The sequence below is a fragment of the Haematobia irritans genome, chromosome 2 (genome assembly GCF_050003625.1).
Source record: "Haematobia irritans isolate KBUSLIRL chromosome 2, ASM5000362v1, whole genome shotgun sequence".
NCBI lineage: Eukaryota > Metazoa > Arthropoda > Insecta > Diptera > Muscidae > Haematobia > Haematobia irritans.
The window spans coordinates 108,807,900-108,830,269 of record NC_134398.1 but is presented as its reverse complement, the minus strand read 5'-3'; the positions used below and the strand labels follow the sequence as shown (position 1 = coordinate 108,830,269).

The following is a 22,370-nucleotide window of genomic DNA, read 5'->3' as shown; positions in this document are numbered from 1 at the left end:
TCAGATCATCGCTACATCAGTTTCAAATTTGATGCTCATACCACCAAGACCATATTTCCGCCAAATGCAAGGAAAGCTGACTGGAATAGGTATAGGGAATCGTTCAATATGATGATACCGGAAATACCAGAGACAAATATGAGAAATGTGCAAGATATCGAATACGCAGTGGAGCGGATTACTAAGGCCTTCAACATCTCACTGAAAGCTGCATGCCCTAGAGGAAAGCCAAGGGGGAAACATCGACCACCATGGTGGTCTACGGAATTAAGTAATATGAGGAAATCCTGCAGGAAGCTCTTTAACAAGGCAAAGTCCACCAGAGCTTCTGAGGACTGGGACGCTTACAAGAAGATTCTGAGAGGATACAAGCGAGAACTGAGAAAGGCTCAGCATAACTCTTGGAATGCTTACTGCAGCAGTATTGAGAATACGTCCGAGGCTTCCAGACTACGGAAGGTTCTAGCATCCACCAACTCCGCTCCAGGTTTCATTAAAACATCGGAGGGCAATTGGACAACGTCCAGTGAGGAGACGCTGAAGGTACTATTGGACACACATTTTCCTGGAAATCAGACGGTTGAACCATGTACTGGCGGTGCCACAGTTGCTCAGCGGTCGTTTCCTGTCGAGGAAATTGTATCGGAAACTAGAATAAGATGGGCGCTAAATAGCTTTGGACCATTCAAATCCCCTGGACCTGATGGAATTACTCCGGCGGAGTTACAAGCTGTAACTGACAAAATTATCCCCTGGTTGTCGGTGATATATAAAGGATGTATCATATATCCCAGGAAAGTGGAGGGAAACAAAAGTCGTCTTCATACCTAAAGCGGGAAAAGCCTCTCACTCGAGGGCGAAGGATTTCCGACCAATCAGCTTATCCTCATTCCTACTTAAGACTCTGGAGAGGATGATAGATATTTATCTTAGAACTAGCATCGATTCAAGTTTGTTCTCGAAACGACAGCATGCATACTCGAAGCTCACTATCTGTCAAAGAATACACAATCGTGGCGTTTCTAGACATCGAAGGGGCGTTCAATAATGTCCATCCGAGCTCGATATTAAATGGACTGACAACTCTGAATGTTGATCCATGTATACTCAGGCTGTTAGACGAACTGCTAATGAAGAGACGTATTTCAGCCACACTGGGACAAGCAAACATACAAAAGTATGTGAACAGAGGCACTCCCCAAGGAGGAGTTCTATCACCTCTTCTTTGGAATGTTGCTATAAATAGCCTTCTGGTTACTCTAGAAAAAGAAAGGATAAAAGTGGTGGCATACGCAGATGATGTAGCTCTGGCAGTCAGGGGAAAATTCCCATCCACAATCAGAGATATTATTCAGAGGGCCCTCCGGATGACTGAAAAATGGGCGAAAGACAATGGTCTTGGGGTAAATCCCGCAAAGACAGAATTAGTCATGTACTGCAAAGATCGCAAAACTCCCACGGTTAGGCCTATTTCCTTAGGGGGTATTGAAATTCCCTTTGGTGATTGTGCAAAATACCTTGGCGTTATTTTGGACAGGAAGCTGAACTTTAAGCTTAATATTGAAGAAAGGGCGAGGAAGGCAACTGTAGCTTTGTACTCGTGCAAAAAGGCAATAGGAAAAAAGTGGGGACTAAAACCAAAAATTGTGCATTGGCTATACACGGCAGTGGTTAGACCTATAATGCTATATGGTGTTGTAGTCTGGTGGCCGGCACTTCAGAAACCGACTGGTTTAGATAAAGTTCAGCGTATGGCGTGTATGTGTATTTCAGGCGCATTCAGCAAGACAGGAACAAATTCCCTTAATGTCATGCTGCATCTATTGCCTTTAGACATTTTGGCCAAACAGTCAGCTGCAACAACGGCTGTGCGGTTGCGCGAACTATCGCTGTGGTCGGAAAAAGGTTACGGTCACAGTTCTGTCCTCAAAACAATGTCAGATGTGCCTAACGTAGTGGATTACACCTTGGCGAGTCCACTTTTCGACAAAAAGTTTGAGACTCTAATCCCCAACAGTGAGGCGTGGTGCACACAGACCCCGGGGAATAAAGAATATATAGATTTCTACACTGATGGCTCCAAATTGGATGGACAAGTGGGTTTCGGAGTATATTCTAATGATTTGGAACTTCAAATAGCGAAAAGATTACCTAATCACTGTAGTGTTTTTCAGGCTGAAATATTAGCAATAAGAGAGGTGGCGAATTGGCTGAGAAGTAATGTTCCAAAAAATGTGGGCATTAATATATACTCAGACAGTCAACCTGCAATAAAATCCTTGGACTCTGTGTTCCTCAACTCGAAAACGGCCATCGATTGTCGCAAATCTCTCAATGAGATGGCTGAGCAGTACAATATTCACCTAATATGGGTGCCTGGCCATAGGAACATACCGGGGAACTGCGAAGCCGATGAGTTGGCAAGGCTAGGAACTACCTTACATATTCCAGGGGAACTAGAATTTGTTGGTATGCCCCTAGCTACCTGCAAGCTCATGCTGCGTGAGAAGGCTGTTATGATGGCAAATGTTCGATGGGAGAATTGCAAGGGTTGTAACGACACCAAGCAAATATGGCCCCATTTCAACTTAAACCGCACACTAGATATGCTAATGTTCTCGAGACGTCAGATATCACTCCTGATATCTGCTATAACGGGTCGCTGCCTGATAGGAGATTTTGCAAAAACTATTGGCGCGAAGTATAATGACTATTGTATGAGCTGTCATGATGCGGAGGAAAAAGAATCAATTAAACACCACTTGTGTGAGTGTCCTGCATTTTGTGTAAAGCGCAAGCAACTTTTAGGAGCATATAGCTTCAGATTACTGGCGGATCTGGAAAACGTTAACTTAAGCAGTCTGCTAATGTTTTTGGAACAATCTGGTTGGTTCAACAAAGAAAAATAATCAAGATAGGTACTTTTAGTTAATGTGGTATCACAATGGACTGAATAGTCTAAGTGAGCCTGAATCTTAAACGGGCTGCCACTTTAACCTAACCTAACCTAACCATCTTCCGAATCTGAGGGTCAAAACCCATATCCAAAATACGATGAGCTTCATCTAAAAATGGATAAGTAATAGTGGCTGTGTCAATAACATTCGCTTATACAATTTAAACGATCAGGAGTGCAGATAATAATTTCCATACTACCTCCAACACATCCAATTTGTTCACGGCGATTGCCTTCTCCATAAATCATATTCCTGAATGAATTCTGTTGTTCCCTCCTTTCTCAATTTGCATGCCAATTCACGTATTGGCGCCAAAACGCTATGGCTGTGGAATATTTTGATGTACAACATAGCGAACAATAAAAACACTAATATGTTTACCATTTCTGTTTGTGCTGTACCGTGAGATCTTCATTTTTAATAAAATAATAAATAAAATTATTTTATTATTCTAAATTATGAACGACAACAAACCAATCCACCGGAGTTGCCACAACTTTCGAATTTCATTGTTACCAAGTTTTCTTCATGAATGCATTTTTATTGATAATAATTGAACCTTCACATTAAGAAACATTCTCAATGTGATCTAAAGGTGTCAAAAATGGAAACCGGGATATCTTCGTCCAAAAACACTCTTGGAGCACATGGCGTACATCAAAATGTAGGTAATGACTTCCACTTTGATGTGCCGTAAGCAGAATTTTGAACGGAGTCCGTTTCTGACTTCTATGGTAGAATCTATGTTCTGCCCCCCCCCCAGTGGAAAACTTAGAATCAGGGATATCTTCGTTAAAAAACACTGTTGGAACACATGACATACATCAAAATGTAGCTAATGACCTCCACTTTGATGTCCCATTAGCGGAATTTTGAACGAAGTCCGTTCCTGCCTTCCATGGTAGAATCTATGTTCTGCCCCCCAGTGGAAAACTTGGAATCAGGGATATCTTCGTTCAAAAACACTGTTGGAACTCATGACATACATCAAAATGTAGGTAATGACCTCCACTTTGATGTCCCATTAGCGAAATTTTGAACGAAGTCTGTTCCTGCCTTCCATGATAAAATTTATGTTCTGCCCAACCCAGTGGAAAACTTGGAATCAGAGATATCTTCGTTCAAAAACACTGTTGGAACACATGACATACATCAAAATGTGGGTAATGACCTCCACTTTGATATCCCATTAGCGGAATTGTGAACGAAGACCGTTCCTGGCTTCCATGATAAAATTTATGTTCTGCCCCCAGTGGAAAACTTGGAATCAGGGATATCTTCGTTCAAAAACACTGTTGGAACTCATGACATACATCAAAATGTAGGTAATGACCTCCACTTTGATGTCCCATTAGCGAAATTTTGAACGAAGTGCGTTCCTGGCTTCCATGGTAAAATTTATGTTCTACCCGGGCAGTGGAAAACTTGGAATCAGAGATATCTTCGTTCAAAAACACTGTTGGAACACATGACATACATCAAAATGTAGGTAATGACCTCCACTTTCATGTACCATTAGCGGAATTTTGAACGAAGTCCGTTCCTGCCTTCCATGGTAGAATCTATGTTCTGCCCCCCAGTGGAAAACTTGGAATCAGGGATATCTTCGTCCAAAAACACTGTTGGAACTCATGGCATACATCAAAATGTAGGTATTGACCTCCACTTTGATGTCCCATTAGCGGAATTTTGAACGATGTTCGTTCCTGGCTTCCATGGTATCTATATTCTGCCCCCACCCCCAGTGGAAAACTTGGAATCAGGGATAGCCTCGTTCAAAAACACTGTTGGAGCACATGGCGTACATCAAAATGTAGGTAATGACTTCCACTTTGATGTCCCATAACCATAATTTTGAACGAAGATCCTTCCTAGCTTCCATGATAGAATCTATCTACTAACCCTTAGTGGAAAAAATGTAATCGCTATTGCAGATATTGCATCTGGTGAAGAAAAAAATCTTATAGCAACTGTCTCACGTGCCCTGGCCATAGACGATATAACCCATGTCATCAATTTCCAATTGTGATTTCAATTATTTTTGTATTTGATTTTCAGCTTATTACAAAAAATCATGAATCCAATTACCAAATTGTAGCCGTCGTGAAATTAATTTCAAATATTTTTGGATGAAGATATCTCAGAATCCATTTTTTTCACTACATAGATGAAGGTGGGTAAAAAAACAATATGATTTTAACTTATAAATTCAATTCATTTATTATTATTAAAATATTTTAAACATTTTTAATTTTGTTAAAATATATATTTGGTTTTAATCTGGAATGAAAAAACTCCAGATGTTTTTATTTGAGTTTTATTTAACCTTAACCTTTTGTCAAAAAATTGGAAGACAAAATCTTTAAGTCAACAAACTATTAAAAATGTAATTAATCAATCAATTTTTTAATCAAATTTAAAACACAGTCAATTAAATTTTTAATTGAATCAATTAAAAAAATTAATTGAAATTTTCTTATGAAATCAATTAATTATATAATCAAGTATTTTTTTATGTCCAATTTAAAAAAGTATATAAATTAAATTAAAAAAGTAACATAAAGAAATTTTGTTTAGTTTTAATTCATAAACTCGAATGGAAGGAGATTCTCTTTACATTTGTTTATACAAATCTAAAACTTTCATTTTAAGGTCTGTACTATGTTCGGTTTTCCCGTTGAAATTTTCGTGGTTACTTCATTAAAATAGTTTAATTTGAAGAAGATAATTAAATTTAATTGATGCGCATTTTATTTTTTATCGAGATTTCGTCAAGCTTTAGCAGAATTATGTTTGTTTTCATTTACAATTTTGATTATTTTAGAAAAAGTAATCGAGAAAATAAAATGATTTCCAACTCGAACATAGTACCCACCTTTAACAGCAAAAATGTTACTACATACATATTTTAATAAAAAATCACCTTTAACGTTACTAATGAATATGTAATAGATTTTTATGGAATCAATAAAAATGTTTGTGCTAATTCATAGGTCGTTTGGAAGATTTTCCATGTTATTTATTACCACTACGACCGCCATAACTAACGCCTACTCTACCACATTGCGTTCGATTATGTGCTTCTTCAGCACAGCGTTCTTTGGTTTTAGCAAAAGGTTCAGCCATGGTCGGGAGTCAGATGGTATATCCTGACCAGCTTCTTCAGGTATAGGAATTAATTCCGATGCTATGCCCCAATCGGATCGAGTTCTATAACTAAATATAGCACTGTTACTGTATTCTTCGATATTTCGGAACTGGAAATTGATGACATGGGTTACATCTTCTATGACCAGGTCACATGAGGCGATATCAGTTGCTATAAGATTGTTTACTTCACCAGAGATAATATCTGCAATAGCGAAATAGAATTTTTCATTCTTTTCAACAATTTCGATTGTTTGCTCGACCAAATCCAATGATACATCACGCACCGGTATGGGATTGTTCAAATAACCGTCGGTAAAATGTCGGACTCCTAGCACTTGTCATTACGGGTTATTTATCGGGCCGTATATCCAATGATATCTTCCGAATCTGAGGGTCAAAACCCATATCCAAAATACGATGAGTTTCATCTAAAAATGGATAAGTAATAGTGGCTGTGTCAATAACATTCGCTTGTACAATTTAAACGATCAGGAGTGCAGATAATAATTTCCATACTACCTCCAACACATCCAATTTGTTCACGGCGATTGCCTTCTCCATAAATCATATTCCTGAATGAATTCTGTTGTTCCCTTCTTTCTCAATTTGCATGCCAATTCACGTATTGGCGCCAAAACGCTATGGCTGTGGAATATTTTGATGTACAACATAGCGAACAATAAAAACACTAATTTGTTTATCATTTCTGTTTGTGCTGTACCGTGAGATCTTCATTTTTAATAAAATAATAAATAAAATTATTTTATTATTCTAAATTATGAACGACAACAAACCAATCCACCGGAGTTGCCACAACTTTCGAATTTCATTGTTACCAAGTTTTCTTCATGAATGCATTTTTATTGAAAATAATTGAACCTTCACATTAAGAAACATTCTCAATGTGATCTAAAGGTGTCAAAAATGGAAACCGGGATATCTTCGTCCAAAAACACTCTTGGAGCACATGGCGTACATCAAAATGTAGGTAATGACTTCCACTTTGATGTGCCGTAAGCAGAATTTTGAACGGAGTCCGTTTCTGACTTCTATGGTAGAATCTATGTTCTGCCCCCCCCAGTGGAAAACTTAGAATCAGGGATATCTTCGTTAAAAAACACTGTTGGAACACATGACATACATCAAAATGTAGCTAATGACCTCCACTTTGATGTCCCATTAGCGGAATTTTGAACGAAGTCCGTTCCTGCCTTCCATGGTAGAATCTATGTTCTGCCCCCAAGTGGAAAACTTGGAATCAGGGATATCTTCGTTCAAAAACACTGTTGGAACAAATGACATACATCAAAATGTGGGTAATGACCTCCACTTTGATATCCCATTAGCGGAATTGTGAACGAAGACCGTTCCTGGCTTCCATGGTAGAATCTATGTTCTGCCCCCCAGTGGAAAACTTGGAATCAGGGATATCTTCGTTCAAAAACACTGTTGGAACTCATGACATACATCAAAATGTAGGTAATGACCTCCACTTTCATGTACCATTAGCGGAATTTTGAACGAAGTCCGTTCCTGCCTTCCATGGTAGAATCTATGTTCTGCCCCCCAGTGGAAAACTTGGAATCAGGGATATCTTCGTTCAAAAACACTGTTGGAACTCATGACATACATCAAAATGTAGGTAATGACCTCCACTTTGATGTCCCATTATCGAAATTTTGAACGAAGTCCGTTCCTGCCTTCCATGATAAAATTTATGTTCTGCCAAACCCAGTGGAAAACTTGGAATCAGGGATATCTTCGTTAAAAAACACTGTTGGAACACATGACATACATCAAAATGTAGGTAATGACCTCTACTTTCATGTACCATTAGCGGAATTTTGAACGAAGGCCGTTCCTGCCTTCCATGATAAAATTTATGTTCTGCCCCCAGTGGAAAACTTGGAATCAGGGATATCTTCGTTCAAAAACACTGTTGGAACTCATGACATACATCAAAATGTAGGTAATGACCTCCACTTTGATGTCCCATTAGCGAAATTTTGAACGAAGTGCGTTCCTGGCTTCCATGGTAAAATTTATGTTCTACCCGGGCAGTGGAAAACTTGGAATCAGAGATATCTTCGTTCAAAAACACTGTTGGAACACATGACATACATCAAAATATGGGTAATGACCTCCACTTTGATGTCCCATTAGCGGAATTTTGAACGAAGTCCGTTCTTGGCTTCCATGGTAGAATCTATGTTCTGCCCCCAGTGGAAAACTTGGAATCAGGGATATCTTCGTTCAAAAACACTGTTGGAACTCATCACATACATCAAAATGTAGGTAATGACCTCCACTTTGATGTCCCATTAGCGGAATTTGGAACGATTCTACCATGGAAGCCAGGAACGGACTTCGTTCACAATTCCGCTAATGGGACATCAAAGTGGAGGTCATTACCCACATTTTTATGTATGTCATGTGTTCCAACAGTGTTTTTGAACGAAGATATCTCTGATTCCAAGTTTTCCACTGGGTTGGGCAGAACATAAATTTTATCATGGAAGCCAGGAACGGACTTCGTTCAAAATTTCGCTAATGGGACATCAAAGTGGAGGTCATTACCTACATTTTGATGTATGTCATGAGTTCCAACAGTGTTTTTGAACGAACATATCCCTGATTCCAAGTTTTCCACTGGGGGCAGAACATAGATTCTACCATGGAAGCCAGGAACGGACTTCGTTCACAATTCCGCTAATGGGACATCAAAGTGGAGGTCATTACCTACATTTTGATGTATGTCATGTGTTCCAACAGTGTTTTTTAACGAAGATATCCCTGATTCTAAGTTTTCCACTGGGGGGCAGAACATAGATTCTACCATAGAAGTCAGAAACGGACTCCGTTCAAAATTCTGCTTACGGCACATCAATGTGGAAGTCATTACCTACATTTTGATGTACGCCATGTGCTGCGAGAGTGTTTTTGGACGAAGATATCCCGGTTTCCATTTTTGACACCTTTAGATCACATTGAGAATGTTTCTTAATGTGAAGGTTCAATTATTTTCAATAAAAATGCATTCATGAAGAAAACTTGGTAACAATGAAATTCGAAAGTTGTGGCAACTCCGGTGGATTGGTTTGTTGTCGTTCAAAATTTAGAATAATAAAATAATTTTATTTATTATTTTATTAAAAATGAAGATCTCACGGTACAGCACAAACAGAAATGGTAAACATATTAGTGTTTTTATTGTTCGCTATGTTGTACATCAAAATATTCCACAGCCATAGCGTTTTGGCGCCAATACGTGAATTGGCATGCAAATTGAGAAAGAAGGGAACAACAGAATTCATTCAGGAATATGATTTATGGAGAAGGCAATCGCCGTGAACAAATTGGATGTGTTGGAGGTAGTATGGAAATTATTATCTGCACTCCTGATCGTTTAAATTGTACAAGCGAATGTTATTGACACAGCCACTATTGCTTATCCATTTTTAGATGAAGCTCATCGTATTTTGGATATGGGTTTTGACCCTCAGATTCGGAAGATATCATTGGATATACGGCCCGATAAACAACCTGTAATGACAAGTGCTAGGAGTCCGACATTTTACCGACGGTTATTTGAACAATCCCATACCGGTGCGTGATGTATCATTGGTTTTGGTCGAGCAAACAATCGAAATTGTTGAAAAGAATGAAAAATTCTATTTCGCTATTGCAGATATTATCTCTGGTGAAGTAAACAATCTTATAGCAACTGATATCGCCTCATGTGACCTGGTCACAGTAGATATAACCCATGTCATCAATTTCCAGTTCCGAAATATCGAAGAATACAGTAACAGTGCTATATTTAGTTATAGAACTCGATCCGATTGGGGCATAGCATCGGAATTAATTCCTATACCTGAAGAAGCTGGTCAGGATATACCATCTGACTCCCGACCATGGCTGAACCTTTTGCTAAAACCAAAGAACGCTGTGCTGAAGAAGCACATAAAATTAATCGAACGCAATGTGGTAGAGTAGGCGTTAGTTATGGCGGTCGTAGTGGTAATAAATAACATGGAAAATCTTCCAAACGACCTATGAATTAGCACAAACATTTTTATTGATTCCATAAAAATCTATTACATATTCATTAGTAACGTTAAAGGTGATTTTTTATTAAAATATGTATGTAGTAACATTTTTGCTGTTAAAGGTGGGTACTATGTTCGAGTTGAAAATCATTTTATTTTCTCGATTACTTTTTCTAAAATAATCAAAATTGTAAATGAAAACAAACATAATTCTGCTAAAGCTTGACGAAATCTCGATAAAAAAATAAAATGCGCATCAATTAAATTTAATTATCTTCTTCAAATTAAACTATTTTAATGAAGTAACCACGAATATTTCAACGGGAAAACCGAACATAGTACAGACCTTAAAATTAAAGTTTTAGATTTGTATAAACAAATGTAAAGAGAATCTCCTTCCATTCGAGTTATGTATTAAAACTAAACAAAATTTCTTTATGTTACTTTTTTAATTTAATTTATATACTTTTTTAATTGGACATAAAAAAATGCTTGATTAAAAAATTAATTGATTTCATAAGAAAATTTCAATTAATTTTTTAATTGATTCAATTAAAAATTTAATTGACTGTGTTTTAAATTTGATTAAAAAATTGATTGATTAATTACATTTTTAATAGTTTGTTGACTTAAAGATTTTGTCTTCCAATTTTTTGACAAAAGGTTAAGGTTAAATAAAACTCAAATAAAAACATCTGGAGTTTTTTCATTCCAGATTAAAACCAAATATATATTTTAATAAAATTAAAAATATTTAAAATATTTTAATAATAATAAACGAATTGAATTTATAAGTTAAAATCATATTGTTTTTTTACCCACCTTCATATGTAGTGAAAAAAATGGATTCTGAGATATCTTCATCCAAAAATATTTGAAATTAATTTCACGACGGCTACAATTTGGTAATTGGATTCATGATTTTTGTAATAAGCTGAAAATCAAATACAAAAATAATTGAAATCACAATTGGAAATTGATGACATGGGTTATATCGTCTATGGCCAGGGCACGTGAGGCAGTTGCTATAAGATTTTTTTCTTCATCAGATGTAATATCTGCAATAGCGATTACATTTTTTCCACTAAGGGTTAATAGATAGATTCTATCATGGAAGCTAGGAAGGATCTTCGTTCAAAATTCTGGTTATGGGACATCAAAGTGGAAGTCATTACCTACATTTTGATGTACGCCATGTGCTCCAACAGTGTTTTTGAACGAGGATATCCCTGATTCCAAGTTTTCCACTGGGTGGGGCAGAATATAGATTCTACCATGGAAGCCAAGAACGGACTTCGTTCCAAATTCCGCTAATGGGACATCAAAGTGGAGGTCATTACCCACATTTTGATGTATGCCATGAGTTCCAACAGTGTTTTTGGACGAAGATATCCCTGATTCCAAGTTTTCCATTGGGGACAGAACATAGATTCTACCATGGAAGCGAAGAACGGACTTCGTTCAAAATTCCGCTATTGGGACATCAAAGTGGAGGTCATTACCCACATTTTGATGTATGTCATGTGTTCCAACAGTGTTTTTGAACGAAGATATCTCTGATTCCAAGTTTTCCACTGGGCGGGTAGAACATACATTTTACCATGGAAGCCAGGAACGGACTTCGTTCAAAATTTCGCTAATGGGACATCAAAGTGGAGGTCATTACCTACATTTTGATGTATGTCATGAGTTCCAACAGTGTTTTTGAACGAAGATATCCCTGATTCCAAGTTTTCCACTGGGGGCAGAATATAGATTCTGCCATGGAAGCCAGGAACGGACATCGTTCAAAATTCCGCTAATGGGACATCAAAGTGGAGGTCATTACCCACATTTTTATGTATGTCATGTGTTCCAACAGTGTTTTTGAACGAAGATATCTCTGATTCCAAGTTTTCCACTGGGTTGGGCAGAACATAAATTTTATCATGGAAGCCAGGAACGGACTTCGTTCAAAATTTCGCTAATGGGACATCAAAGTGGAGGTCATTACCTACATTTTGATGTATGTCATGAGTTCCAACAGTGTTTTTGAACGAACATATCCCTGATTCCAAGTTTTCCACTGGGGGGCAGAACATAGATTCTACCATGGAAGCCAGGAACGGACTTCGTTCACAATTCCGCTAATGGGACATCAAAGTGGAGGTCATTACCTACATTTTGATGTATGTCATGTGTTCCAACAGTGTTTTTTAACGAAGATATCCCTGATTCTAAGTTTTCCACTGGGGGCAGAACATAGATTCTACCATAGAAGTCAGAAACGGACTCCGTTCAAAATTCTGCTTACGGCACATCAATGTGGAAGTCATTACCTACATTTTGATGTACGCCATGTGCTGCGAGAGTGTTTTTGGACGAAGATATCCCGGTTTCCATTTTTGACACCTTTAGATCACATTGAGAATGTTTCTTAATGTGAAGGTTCAATTATTTTCAATAAAAATGCATTCATGAAGAAAACTTGGTAACAATGAAATTCGAAAGTTGTGGCAACTCCGGTGGATTGGTTTGTTGTCGTTCAAAATTTAGAATAATAAAATAATTTTATTTATTATTTTATTAAAAATGAAGATCTCACGGTACAGCACAAACAGAAATGGTAAACATATTAGTGTTTTTATTGTTCGCTATGTTGTACATCAAAATATTCCACAGCCATAGCGTTTTGGCGCCAATACGTGAATTGGCATGCAAATTGAGAAAGAAGGGAACAACAGAATTCATTCAGGAATATGATTTATGGAGAAGGCAATCGCCGTGAACAAATTGGATGTGTTGGAGGTAGTATGGAAATTATTATCTGCACTCCTGATCGTTTAAATTGTACAAGCGAATGTTATTGACACAGCCACTATTGCTTATCCATTTTTAGATGAAGCTCATCGTATTTTGGATATGGGTTTTGACCCTCAGATTCGGAAGATATCATTGGATATACGGCCCGATAAACAACCTGTAATGACAAGTGCTAGGAGTCCGACATTTTACCGACGGTTATTTGAACAATCCCATACCGGTGCTTGATGTATCATTGGTTTTGGTCGAGCAAACAATCGAAATTGTTGAAAAGAATGAAAAATTCTATTTCGCTATTGCAGATATTATCTCTGGTGAAGTAAACAATCTTATAGCAACTGATATCGCCTCATGTGACCTGGTCACAGTAGATATAACCCATGTCATCAATTTCCAGTTCCGAAATATCGAAGAATACAGTAACAGTGCTATATTTAGTTATAGAACTCGATCCGATTGGGGCATAGCATCGGAATTAATTCCTATACCTGAAGAAGCTGGTCAGGATATACCATCTGACTCCCGACCATGGCTGAACCTTTTGCTAAAACCAAAGAACGCTGTGCTGAAGAAGCACATAAAATTAATCGAACGCAATGTGGTAGAGTAGGCGTTAGTTATGGCGGTCGTAGTGGTAATAAATAACATGGAAAATCTTCCAAACGACCTATGAATTAGCACAAACATTTTTATTGATTCCATAAAAATCTATTACATATTCATTAGTAACGTTAAAGGTGATTTTTTATTAAAATATGTATGTAGTAACATTTTTGCTGTTAAAGGTGGGTACTATGTTCGAGTTGAAAATCATTTTATTTTCTCGATTACTTTTTCTAAAATAATCAAAATTGTAAATGAAAACAAACATAATTCTGCTAAAGCTTGACGAAATCTCGATAAAAAAATAAAATGCGCATTAATTAAATTTAATTATCTTCTTCAAATTAAACTATTTTAATGAAGTAACCACGAAAATTTCAACGGGAAAACCGAACATAGTACAGACCTTAAAATGAAAGTTTTAGATTTGTATAAACAAATGTAAAGAGAATCTCATTCCATTCGAGTTTATGAATTAAAACTAAACAAAATTTCTTTATGTTACTTTTTTAATTTAATTTATATACTTTTTTAATTGGACATAAAAAAATACTTGATTAAAAAATTAATTGATTTCATAAGAAAATTTCAATTAATTTTTTAATTGATTCAATTAAAAATTTAATTGACTGTGTTTTAAATTGATTGCTTAATTACATTTTTAATAGTTTGTTGACTTAAAGATTTTGTCTTCCAATTTTTTGATAAAAGGTTAAGGTTAAATAAAACTCAAATAAAAACATCTGGAGTTTTTTCATTCCAGATTAAAACCAAATATATATTTTAACAAAATTAAAAATTTTTAAAATATTTTAATAATAATAAATGAATTGAATTTATAAGTTAAAATCATATTGTTTTTTTACCCACCTTCATCTATGTAGTGAAAAAAATGGATTCTGAGATATCTTCATCCAAAAATATTTGAAATTAATTTCACGACGGCTACAATTTGGTAATTGGATTCATGATTTTTGTTGAAAATCACATACAAAATAATTGAAATCACAATTGGAAATTGATGACATGGGTTATATCGTCTATGGCCAGGGCACGTGAGACAGTTGCTATACGATTTTTTTCTTCACCAGATGTAATATCTGCAATAGCGATTACATTTTTTCCACTAAGGGTTAGTAGATAGATTCTATCATGGAAGCTAGGAAGGATCTTCGTTCAAAATTCTGGTTATGGGACATCAAAGTGGAAGTCATTACCTACATTTTGATGTACGCCATGTGCTCCAACAGTGTTTTTGAACGAAGATATCCCTGATTCCAAGTTTTCCATTGGGGACAGAACATAGATTCTACCATGGAAGCCAGGAACGGACATCGTTCAAAATTCCGCTAATGGGACATCAAAGTGGAGGTCAATACCTACATTTTGATGTATGCCATGAGTTCCAACAGTGTTTTTGGACGAAGATATCCCTGATTCCAAGTTTTCCATTGGGGACAGAACATAGATTCTACCATGGAAGCCAAGAACGGACTTCGTTCAAAATTTCGCTAATGGGACATCAAAGTGGAGGTCATTACCTACATTTTGATGTATGTCATGAGTTCCAACAGTGTTTTTGAACGAAGATATCCCTGATTCCAAGTTTTCCACTGGGGGGCAGAACATAGATTCTACCATGGAAGCCAGGAACGGTCTTCGTTCACAATTCCGCTAATGGGACATCAAAGTGGAGGTCATTACCCACATTTTGATTTATGTCATGTGTTCCAACAGTGTTTTTGAACGAAGATATCTCTGATTCCAAGTTTTCCACTGGGTTGGGCAGAACATAAATTTTATCATGGAAGGCAGGAACGAAGATATCTCTGTTTTTTTACCCACCTTCATCTATGTAGTGAAAAAAATGGATTCTGAGATATCTTCATCCAAAAATATTTGAAATTAATTTCACGACGGCTACAATTTGGTAATTGGATTCATGATTTTTGTAATAAGCTGAAAATCAAATACAAAACTAATTGAAATCACAATTGGAAATTGATGACATGGGTTATATCGTCTATGGCCAGGGCACGTGAGACAGTTGCTATAAGATTTTTTTCTTCACCAGATGTAATATCTGCAATAGCGATTACATTTTTTCCACTAAGGGTTAGTAGATAGATTCTATCATGGAAGCTAGGAAGGATCTTCGTTCAAAATTCTGGTTACGGGACATGGGACAAGTGGAAGTCATTACCTACATTTTGATGTACGCCATGTGCTCCAATAGTGTTTTTGAACGAAGATATCCCTGATTCCAAGTTTTCCATTGGGGACAGAACATAGATTCTACCATGGAAGCCAAGAACGGACTTCGTTCAAAATTCCGCTAATGGGACATCAAAGTGGAGGTCATTACCCACATTTTGATGTATGTCATGTGTTCCAACAGTGTTTTTGAACGAAGATATCTCTGATTCCAAGTTTTCCACTGGGCGGGTAGAACATAAATTTTACCATGGAAGCCAGGAACGGACTTCGTTCAAAATTTCGCTAATGGGACATCAAAGTGGAGGTCATTACCTACATTTTGATGTATGTCATGAGTTCCAAGAGTGTTTTTGAACGAACATATCCCTGATTCCAAGTTTTCCACTGGGGGACAGAACATAGATTCTACCATGGAAGCCAGGAACGGACTTCGTTCACAATTCCGCTAATGGGACATCAAAGTAGAGGTCATTACCCACATTTCGATGAATTTCATGTGTTCCAACAGTGTTTTTGAACGAAGATATCTCTGATTCCAAGTTTTCCACTGGGTTGGGCAGAACATAAATTTTATAATGGAAGGCAGGAACGGACTTCGTTCACAATTTCGCTAATGGGACATCAAAGTGGAGGTCATTACCTACATTTTGATGTATGTCATGAGTTCCAGCAGTGTTTTTGAACGAAGATATCCCTGATTCCAAGTTTTCCGCTAGGGGCAGAACATAGATTCTACCATGGCAGGCAGGAACGGACTCCGTTCAAAATTCTGCTTACGGCACATCAAAGTGGAAGTCATTACCTACATTTTGATGTACGCCATGTGCTGCAAGAGTGTTTTTGGACGAAGATATCCCGGTTTCCATTTTTGACACCTTTAGATCACATTGAGAATGTTTCTTAATGTGAAGGTTCAATTATTTTCAATAAAAATGCATTCATGAAGAAAACATGGTAACAATGAAATTCGAAAGTTGTGGCAACTCCGGTGGATTGGTTTGATGTCGTGCAAAATTTAGAATAATAAAATAATTTTATTTATTATTTTATTAAAAATGAAGATCTCACGGTACAGCACAAACAGAAATGGTAAACATATTAGTGTTTTTATTGTTCGCTATGTTGTTCAAAATTCTGCTTACGGCACATCAAAGTGGAAGTCATTACCTACATTTTGATGTACGCCATGTGCTGCAAGAGTGTTTTTGGACGAAGATATCCCGGTTTCCATTTTTGACACCTTTAGATCACATTGAGAATGTTTCTTAATGTGAAGGTTCAATTATTTTCAATAAAAATGCATTCATGAAGAAAACATGGTAACAATGAAATTCGAAAGTTGTGGCAACTCCGGTGGATTGGTTTGATGTCGTGCAAAATTTAGAATAATAAAATAATTTTATTTATTATTTTATTAAAAATGAAGATCTCACGGTACAGCACAAACAGAAATGGTAAACATATTAGTGTTTTTATTGTTCGCTATGTTGTACATCAAAATATTCCACAGCCATAGCGTTTTGGCGCCAAAACGTGAATTGGCATGCAAATTGAGAAAGAAGGGAACAACAGAATTCATTCAGGAATATGATTTATGGAGAAGGCAATCGCCGTGAACAAATTGGATGTGTTGGAGGTAGTATGGAAAATATTATCTGCACTCCTGATCGTTTAAATTGTACAAGCGAATGTTATTGACACAGCCACTATTACTTATCCATTTTTAGATGAAGCTCATCGTATTTTGGATATGGGTTTTGACCCTCAGATTCGGAAGATATCATTGGATATACGGCCCGATAAACAACCCGTAATGACAAGTGCTAGGAGTCCGACATTTTACCGACGGTTATTTGAACAATCCCATACCGGTGCGTGATGTATCATTGGATTTGGTCGAGCAAACAATCGAAATTGTTGAAAAGAATGAAAAATTCTATTTCGCTATTGCAGATATTATCTCTGGTGAAGTAAACAATTTTATAGCAACTGATATCGCCTCATGTGACCTGGTCATAGAAGATATAACCCATGTCATCAATTTCCAGTTCCGAAATATCGAAGAATACAGTAACAGTGCTATATTTAGTTATAGAACTCGATCCGATTTGGGCATAGCATCGGAATTAATTCCTATACCTGAAGAAGCTGGTCAGGATATACCATCTGACTCCCGACCATGGCTGAACCTTTTGCTAAAACCAAAGAACGCTGTGCTGAAGGAGCACATAAATTTAATCGAACGCAATGTGGTAGAGTAGGCGTTAGTTATGGCGGTCGTAGTGGTAGTAAATAACATGGAAAACGACCTATGAATTAGCACAAACATTTTTATTGATTCCATAAAAATCTATTACATATTCATTAGTAACGTTAAAGGTGATTTTTTATTAAAATATGTAAGTAGTAACATTTTTGCTGTTAAAGGTGGGTACTATGTTCGAGTTGAAAATCATTTTATTTTCTCGATTACTCTTTCTAAAATAATCAAAATTGTAAATGAAAACAAACATAATTCTGCTAAAGCTTGACGAAATCTCGATAAAAAATAAAATGCGCATCAATTAAATTTAATTATCTTCTTCAAATTAAACTATTTTAATGAAGTAACCACGAATATTTCAACGGGAAAACCGAACATAGTACAGACCTTAAAATTAAAGTTTTAGATTTGTATAAACAAATGTAAAGAGAATCTCCTTCCATTCGAGTTATGTATTAAAACTAAACAAAATTTCTTTATGTTACTTTTTTAATTTAATTTATATACTTTTTTAATTGGACATAAAAAAATGCTTGATTAAAAAATTAATTGATTTCATAAGAAAATTTCAATTAATTTTTTAATTGATTCAATTAAAAATTTAATTGACTGTGTTTTAAATTTGATTAAAAAATTGATTGATTAATTACATTTTTAATAGTTTGTTGACTTAAAGATTTTGTCTTCCAATTTTTTGACAAAAGGTTAAGGTTAAATAAAACTCAAATAAAAACATCTGGAGTTTTTTCATTCCAGATTAAAACCAAATATATATTTTAATAAAATTAAAAATATTTAAAATATTTTAATAATAATAAATGAATTGAATTTATAAGTTAAAATCATATTGTTTTTTTACCCACCTTCATCTATGTAGTGAAAAAAAAGTGGTTCTGAGATATCTTCATCCAAAAATATTTGAAATTAATTTCACGACGGCTACAATTTGGTAATTGGATTCATGATTTTTGTAATAAGCTGAAAATCAAATACAAAAATAATTGAAATCACAATTGGAAATTGATGACATGGGTTATATCGTCTATGGCCAAGGCACGTGAGACAGTTGCTATAAGATTTTTTTCTTCACCAGATGTAATATCTGCAATAGCGATTACATTTTTTCCACTAAGGGTTAGTAGATAGATTCTATCATGGAAGCTAGGAAGGATCTTCGTTCAAAATTCTGGTTATGGGACATCAAAGTGGAAGTCATTACCTACATTTTGATGTACGCCATGGGGGCAGAACATAAATTTTATCATGGAAGGCAGGAACGGCCTTCGTTCAAAATTCCGCTAATGGTACATGAAAGTAGAGGTCATTACCTACATTTTGATGTATGTCATGTGTTCCAACAGTGTTTTTTAACGAAGATATCCCTGATTCCAAGTTTTCCACTGGGTTGGGCAGAACATAAATTTTATCATGGAAGGCAGGAACGGACTTCGTTCAAAATTTCGCTAATGGGACATCAAAGTGGAGGTCATTACCTACATTTTGATGTATGTCATGAGTTCCAACAGTGTTTTTGAACGAAGATATCCCTGATTCCAAGTTTTCCACTGGGGGCAGAACATAGATTCTACCATGGAAGGCAGGAACGGACTTCGTTCAAAATTCCGCTAATGGTACATGAAAGTGGAGGTCATTACCTACATTTTGATGTATGTCATGAGTTCCAACAGTGTTTTTGAACGAAGATATCTCTGATTCCAAGTTTTCCACTGGGGGGCAGAACATAGATTCTACCATGGAAGCCAGGAACGGTCTTCGTTCACAATTCCGCTAATGGGACATCAAAGTGGAGGTCATTACCCACATTTTGATGTATGTCATGTGTTCCAACAGTGTTTTTGAACGAAGATATCTCTGATTCCAAGTTTTCCACTGGGTTGGGCAGAACATAAATTTTATCATGGAAGGCAGGAACAGACTTCGTTCAAAATTTCGCTAATGGGACATCAAAGTGGAGGTCATTACCTACATTTTGATGTATGTCATGAGTTCCAACAGTGTTTTTGAACGAAGATATCTCTGATTCCAAGTTTTCCACTGGGTTGGGCAGAACATAAATTTTATCATGGAAGGCAGGAACGGACTTCGTTCAAAATTTCGCTAATGGGACATCAAAGTGGAGGTCATTACCTACATTTTGATGTATGTCATGAGTTCCAACAGTGTTTTTGAACGAAGATATCCCTGATTCCAAGTTTTCGACTGGGTTGGGCAGAACATAGATTCTACCATGGAGGGCAGGAACGGACTTCGTTCAAAATTCCGCTAATGGGACATCAAAGTGGAGGTCATTAGCTACATTTTGATGTATGTCATGTGTTCCAACAGTGTTTTTTAACGAAGATATCCCTGATTCTAAGTTTTCCACTGGGGGCAGAACATAGATTCTACCATAGAAGTCAGAAACGGACTCCGTTCAAAATTCTGCTTACGGCACATCAAAGTGGAAGTCATTACCTACATTTTGATGTACGCCATGTGCTCCAAGAGTGTTTTTGGACGAAGATATCCCGGTTTCCATTTTTGACACTTTGAAATCACATTGAGAATGTTTCTCAATGTGAAGGTTCAATTATTTTTAATAAAAATTCATTCATGAAGAAAACTTGGTAACAATGAAATTCGAAAGTTGTGGCAACTCCGGTGGATTGGTTTGTTGTCGTTCATAATTTAGAATAATAAAATAATTTTATTTATTATTTTATTAAAAATGAAGATCTCACGGTACAGCACAAACAGAAATGGTAAACATATTAGTGTTTTTATTGTTCGCTATGTTGTACATCAAAATATTCCACAGCCATAGCGTTTTGGCGCCAATACGTGAATTGGCATGCAAATTGAGAAAGGAGGGAACAACAGAATTCATTCAGGAATATGATTTATGGAGAAGGCAATCGCCGTGAACAAATTGGATGTGTTGGAGGTAGTATGGAAATTATTATCTGCACTCCTGATCGTTTAAATTGTATAAGCGAATGTTATTGACACAGCCACTATTACTTATCCATTTTTAGATGAAGCTCATCGTATTTTGGATATGGGTTTTGACCCTCAGATTCGGAAGATATCATTGGATATACGGCCCGATAAACAACCCGTAATGACAAGTGCTAGGAGTCCGACATTTTACCGACGGTTATTTGAACAATCCCATACCGGTGCGTGATGTATCATTGGATTTGGTCGAGCAAACAATCGAAATTGTTGAAAAGAATGAAAAATTCTATTTCGCTATTGCAGATATTATCTCTGGTGAAGTAAACAATCTTATAGCAACTGATATCGCCTCATGTGACCTGGTCATAGAAGATGTAACCCATGTCATCAATTTCCAGTTCCGAAATATCGAAGAATACAGTAACAGTGCTATATTTAGTTATAGAACTCGATCCGATTGGGGCATAGCATCGGAATTAATTCCTATACCTGAAGAAGCTGGTCAGGATATACCATCTGACTCCCGACCATGGCTGAACCTTTTGCTAAAACCAAAGAACGCTGTGCTGAAGAAGCACATAAATTTAATCGAACGCAATGTGGTAGAGTAGGCGTTAGTTATGGCGGTCGTAGTGGTAGTAAATAACATGGAAAATCTTCCAAACGACCTATGAATTAGCACAAACATTTTTATTGATTCCATAAAAATCTATTACATATTCATTAGTAACGTTAAAGGTGATTTTTTATTAAAATATGTATGTAGTAACATTTTTGCTGTTAAAGGTGGGTACTATGTTCGAGTTGAAAATCATTTTATTTTCTCGATTACTTTTTCTAAAATAATCAAAATTGTAAATGAAAACAAACATAATTCTGCTAAAGCTTGACGAAATCTCGATAAAAAGTAAAATGCGCATCAATTAAATTTAATTATCTTCTTCAAATTAAACTATTTTAATGAAGTAACCACGAAAATTTCAACGGGAAAACCGAACATAGTACAGACCTTAAAATGAAAGTTTTAGATTTGTATAAACAAATGTAAAGAGAATCTCCTTCCATTCGAGTTTATGAATTAAAACTAAACAAAATTTCTTTATGTTACTTTTTTAATTTAATTTATATACTTTTTTAATTGGGCATAAAAAAAATACTTGATTAAAAAATTAATTGATTTCATAAGAAAATTTCAATTAATTTTTTAATTGATTCAATTAAAAATTTAATTGACTGTGTTTTAAATTTGATTAAAAAATTGATGATTAATTACATTTTTAATAGTTTGTTGACTTAAAGATTTTGTCTTCCAATTTTTTGACAAAAGGTTAAGGTTAAATAAAACTAAAATAAAAACATCTGGAGTTTTTT

The 22,370-nt window shown here is 36.0% G+C and overlaps 4 protein-coding genes and 1 long non-coding RNA gene across 9 annotated transcripts in view; 3 read left to right on the top strand and 2 right to left on the bottom strand.

Annotated features, from left to right (window-relative positions):
• LOC142226005 (putative ATP-dependent RNA helicase DDX43) overlaps positions 1–22,370 on the bottom strand; it is a 247,474-nt gene that overhangs the window by 58,951 nt on the left and 166,153 nt on the right. The gene's annotated exons all lie outside the window — the stretch shown is intronic.
• On the bottom strand, positions 5,882–6,969 carry LOC142223707 (uncharacterized). Its single transcript, XR_012718865.1, has 2 exons — positions 6,627–6,969; positions 5,882–6,535 (listed from the first exon to the last, which is right to left on the bottom strand). It is a non-coding gene; the product is annotated as an uncharacterized LOC142223707 (long non-coding RNA).
• Positions 9,173–10,229, top strand: LOC142225999 (putative ATP-dependent RNA helicase DDX43). Of its 2 annotated transcripts, XM_075295857.1 has the most exons (4): positions 9,173–9,296; positions 9,353–9,478; positions 9,570–9,713; positions 9,796–10,229. In XM_075295857.1, the coding sequence occupies exons 2-4, from the start codon at positions 9,430–9,432 to the stop codon at positions 10,101–10,103; spliced, it is 501 nt and encodes a 166-aa protein (XP_075151972.1). In that variant the 5' UTR covers positions 9,173–9,296; positions 9,353–9,429; the 3' UTR covers positions 10,104–10,229. The 2 variants fall into 2 exon arrangements, with proteins under 2 accessions (XP_075151972.1, XP_075151973.1); XM_075295858.1 differs by lacking the exon at positions 9,353–9,478.
• Positions 12,637–13,694, top strand: LOC142225998 (putative ATP-dependent RNA helicase DDX43). 3 transcript variants are annotated; one of them, XM_075295854.1, is made up of 4 exons: positions 12,638–12,761; positions 12,818–12,943; positions 13,035–13,178; positions 13,261–13,694. In XM_075295854.1, exons 2-4 carry the CDS (start codon positions 12,895–12,897, stop codon positions 13,566–13,568), a joined length of 501 nt encoding a protein of 166 aa, XP_075151969.1. In that variant the 5' UTR covers positions 12,638–12,761; positions 12,818–12,894; the 3' UTR covers positions 13,569–13,694. The 3 variants fall into 3 exon arrangements, with proteins under 3 accessions (XP_075151971.1, XP_075151969.1, XP_075151970.1); XM_075295856.1 differs by lacking the exon at positions 12,818–12,943 and having other exon boundaries at positions 12,637–12,761; XM_075295855.1 differs by lacking the exon at positions 12,638–12,761 and having other exon boundaries at positions 12,778–12,943.
• LOC142225996 (putative ATP-dependent RNA helicase DDX43) lies at positions 17,104–21,736 on the top strand. Its single transcript, XM_075295850.1, has 5 exons — positions 17,104–17,232; positions 17,289–17,414; positions 17,506–17,649; positions 21,077–21,220; positions 21,303–21,736. The coding sequence occupies exons 2-5, from the start codon at positions 17,366–17,368 to the stop codon at positions 21,608–21,610; spliced, it is 645 nt and encodes a 214-aa protein (XP_075151965.1). The 5' UTR covers positions 17,104–17,232; positions 17,289–17,365; the 3' UTR covers positions 21,611–21,736.

Coding starts and splice junctions, on each gene's coding strand:
- LOC142225999 (XM_075295857.1), top strand. CDS start 9,430: ATGATTTATGGAGAAGGCAATCGCCGTGAACAAATTGGATGTGTTGGA. Junction 9,479..9,569: donor ACAAATTGGATGTGTTGGAG/GTAGTATGGAAA, acceptor ATCCATTTTTAG/ATGAAGCTCATCGTATTTTG. Junction 9,714..9,795: donor ATTTGAACAATCCCATACCG/GTGCGTGATGTA, acceptor TCGCTATTGCAG/ATATTATCTCTGGTGAAGTA.
- LOC142225998 (XM_075295854.1), top strand. CDS start 12,895: ATGATTTATGGAGAAGGCAATCGCCGTGAACAAATTGGATGTGTTGGA. Junction 12,944..13,034: donor ACAAATTGGATGTGTTGGAG/GTAGTATGGAAA, acceptor ATCCATTTTTAG/ATGAAGCTCATCGTATTTTG. Junction 13,179..13,260: donor ATTTGAACAATCCCATACCG/GTGCTTGATGTA, acceptor TCGCTATTGCAG/ATATTATCTCTGGTGAAGTA.
- LOC142225996 (XM_075295850.1), top strand. CDS start 17,366: ATGATTTATGGAGAAGGCAATCGCCGTGAACAAATTGGATGTGTTGGA. Junction 17,415..17,505: donor ACAAATTGGATGTGTTGGAG/GTAGTATGGAAA, acceptor ATCCATTTTTAG/ATGAAGCTCATCGTATTTTG. Junction 21,221..21,302: donor ATTTGAACAATCCCATACCG/GTGCGTGATGTA, acceptor TCGCTATTGCAG/ATATTATCTCTGGTGAAGTA.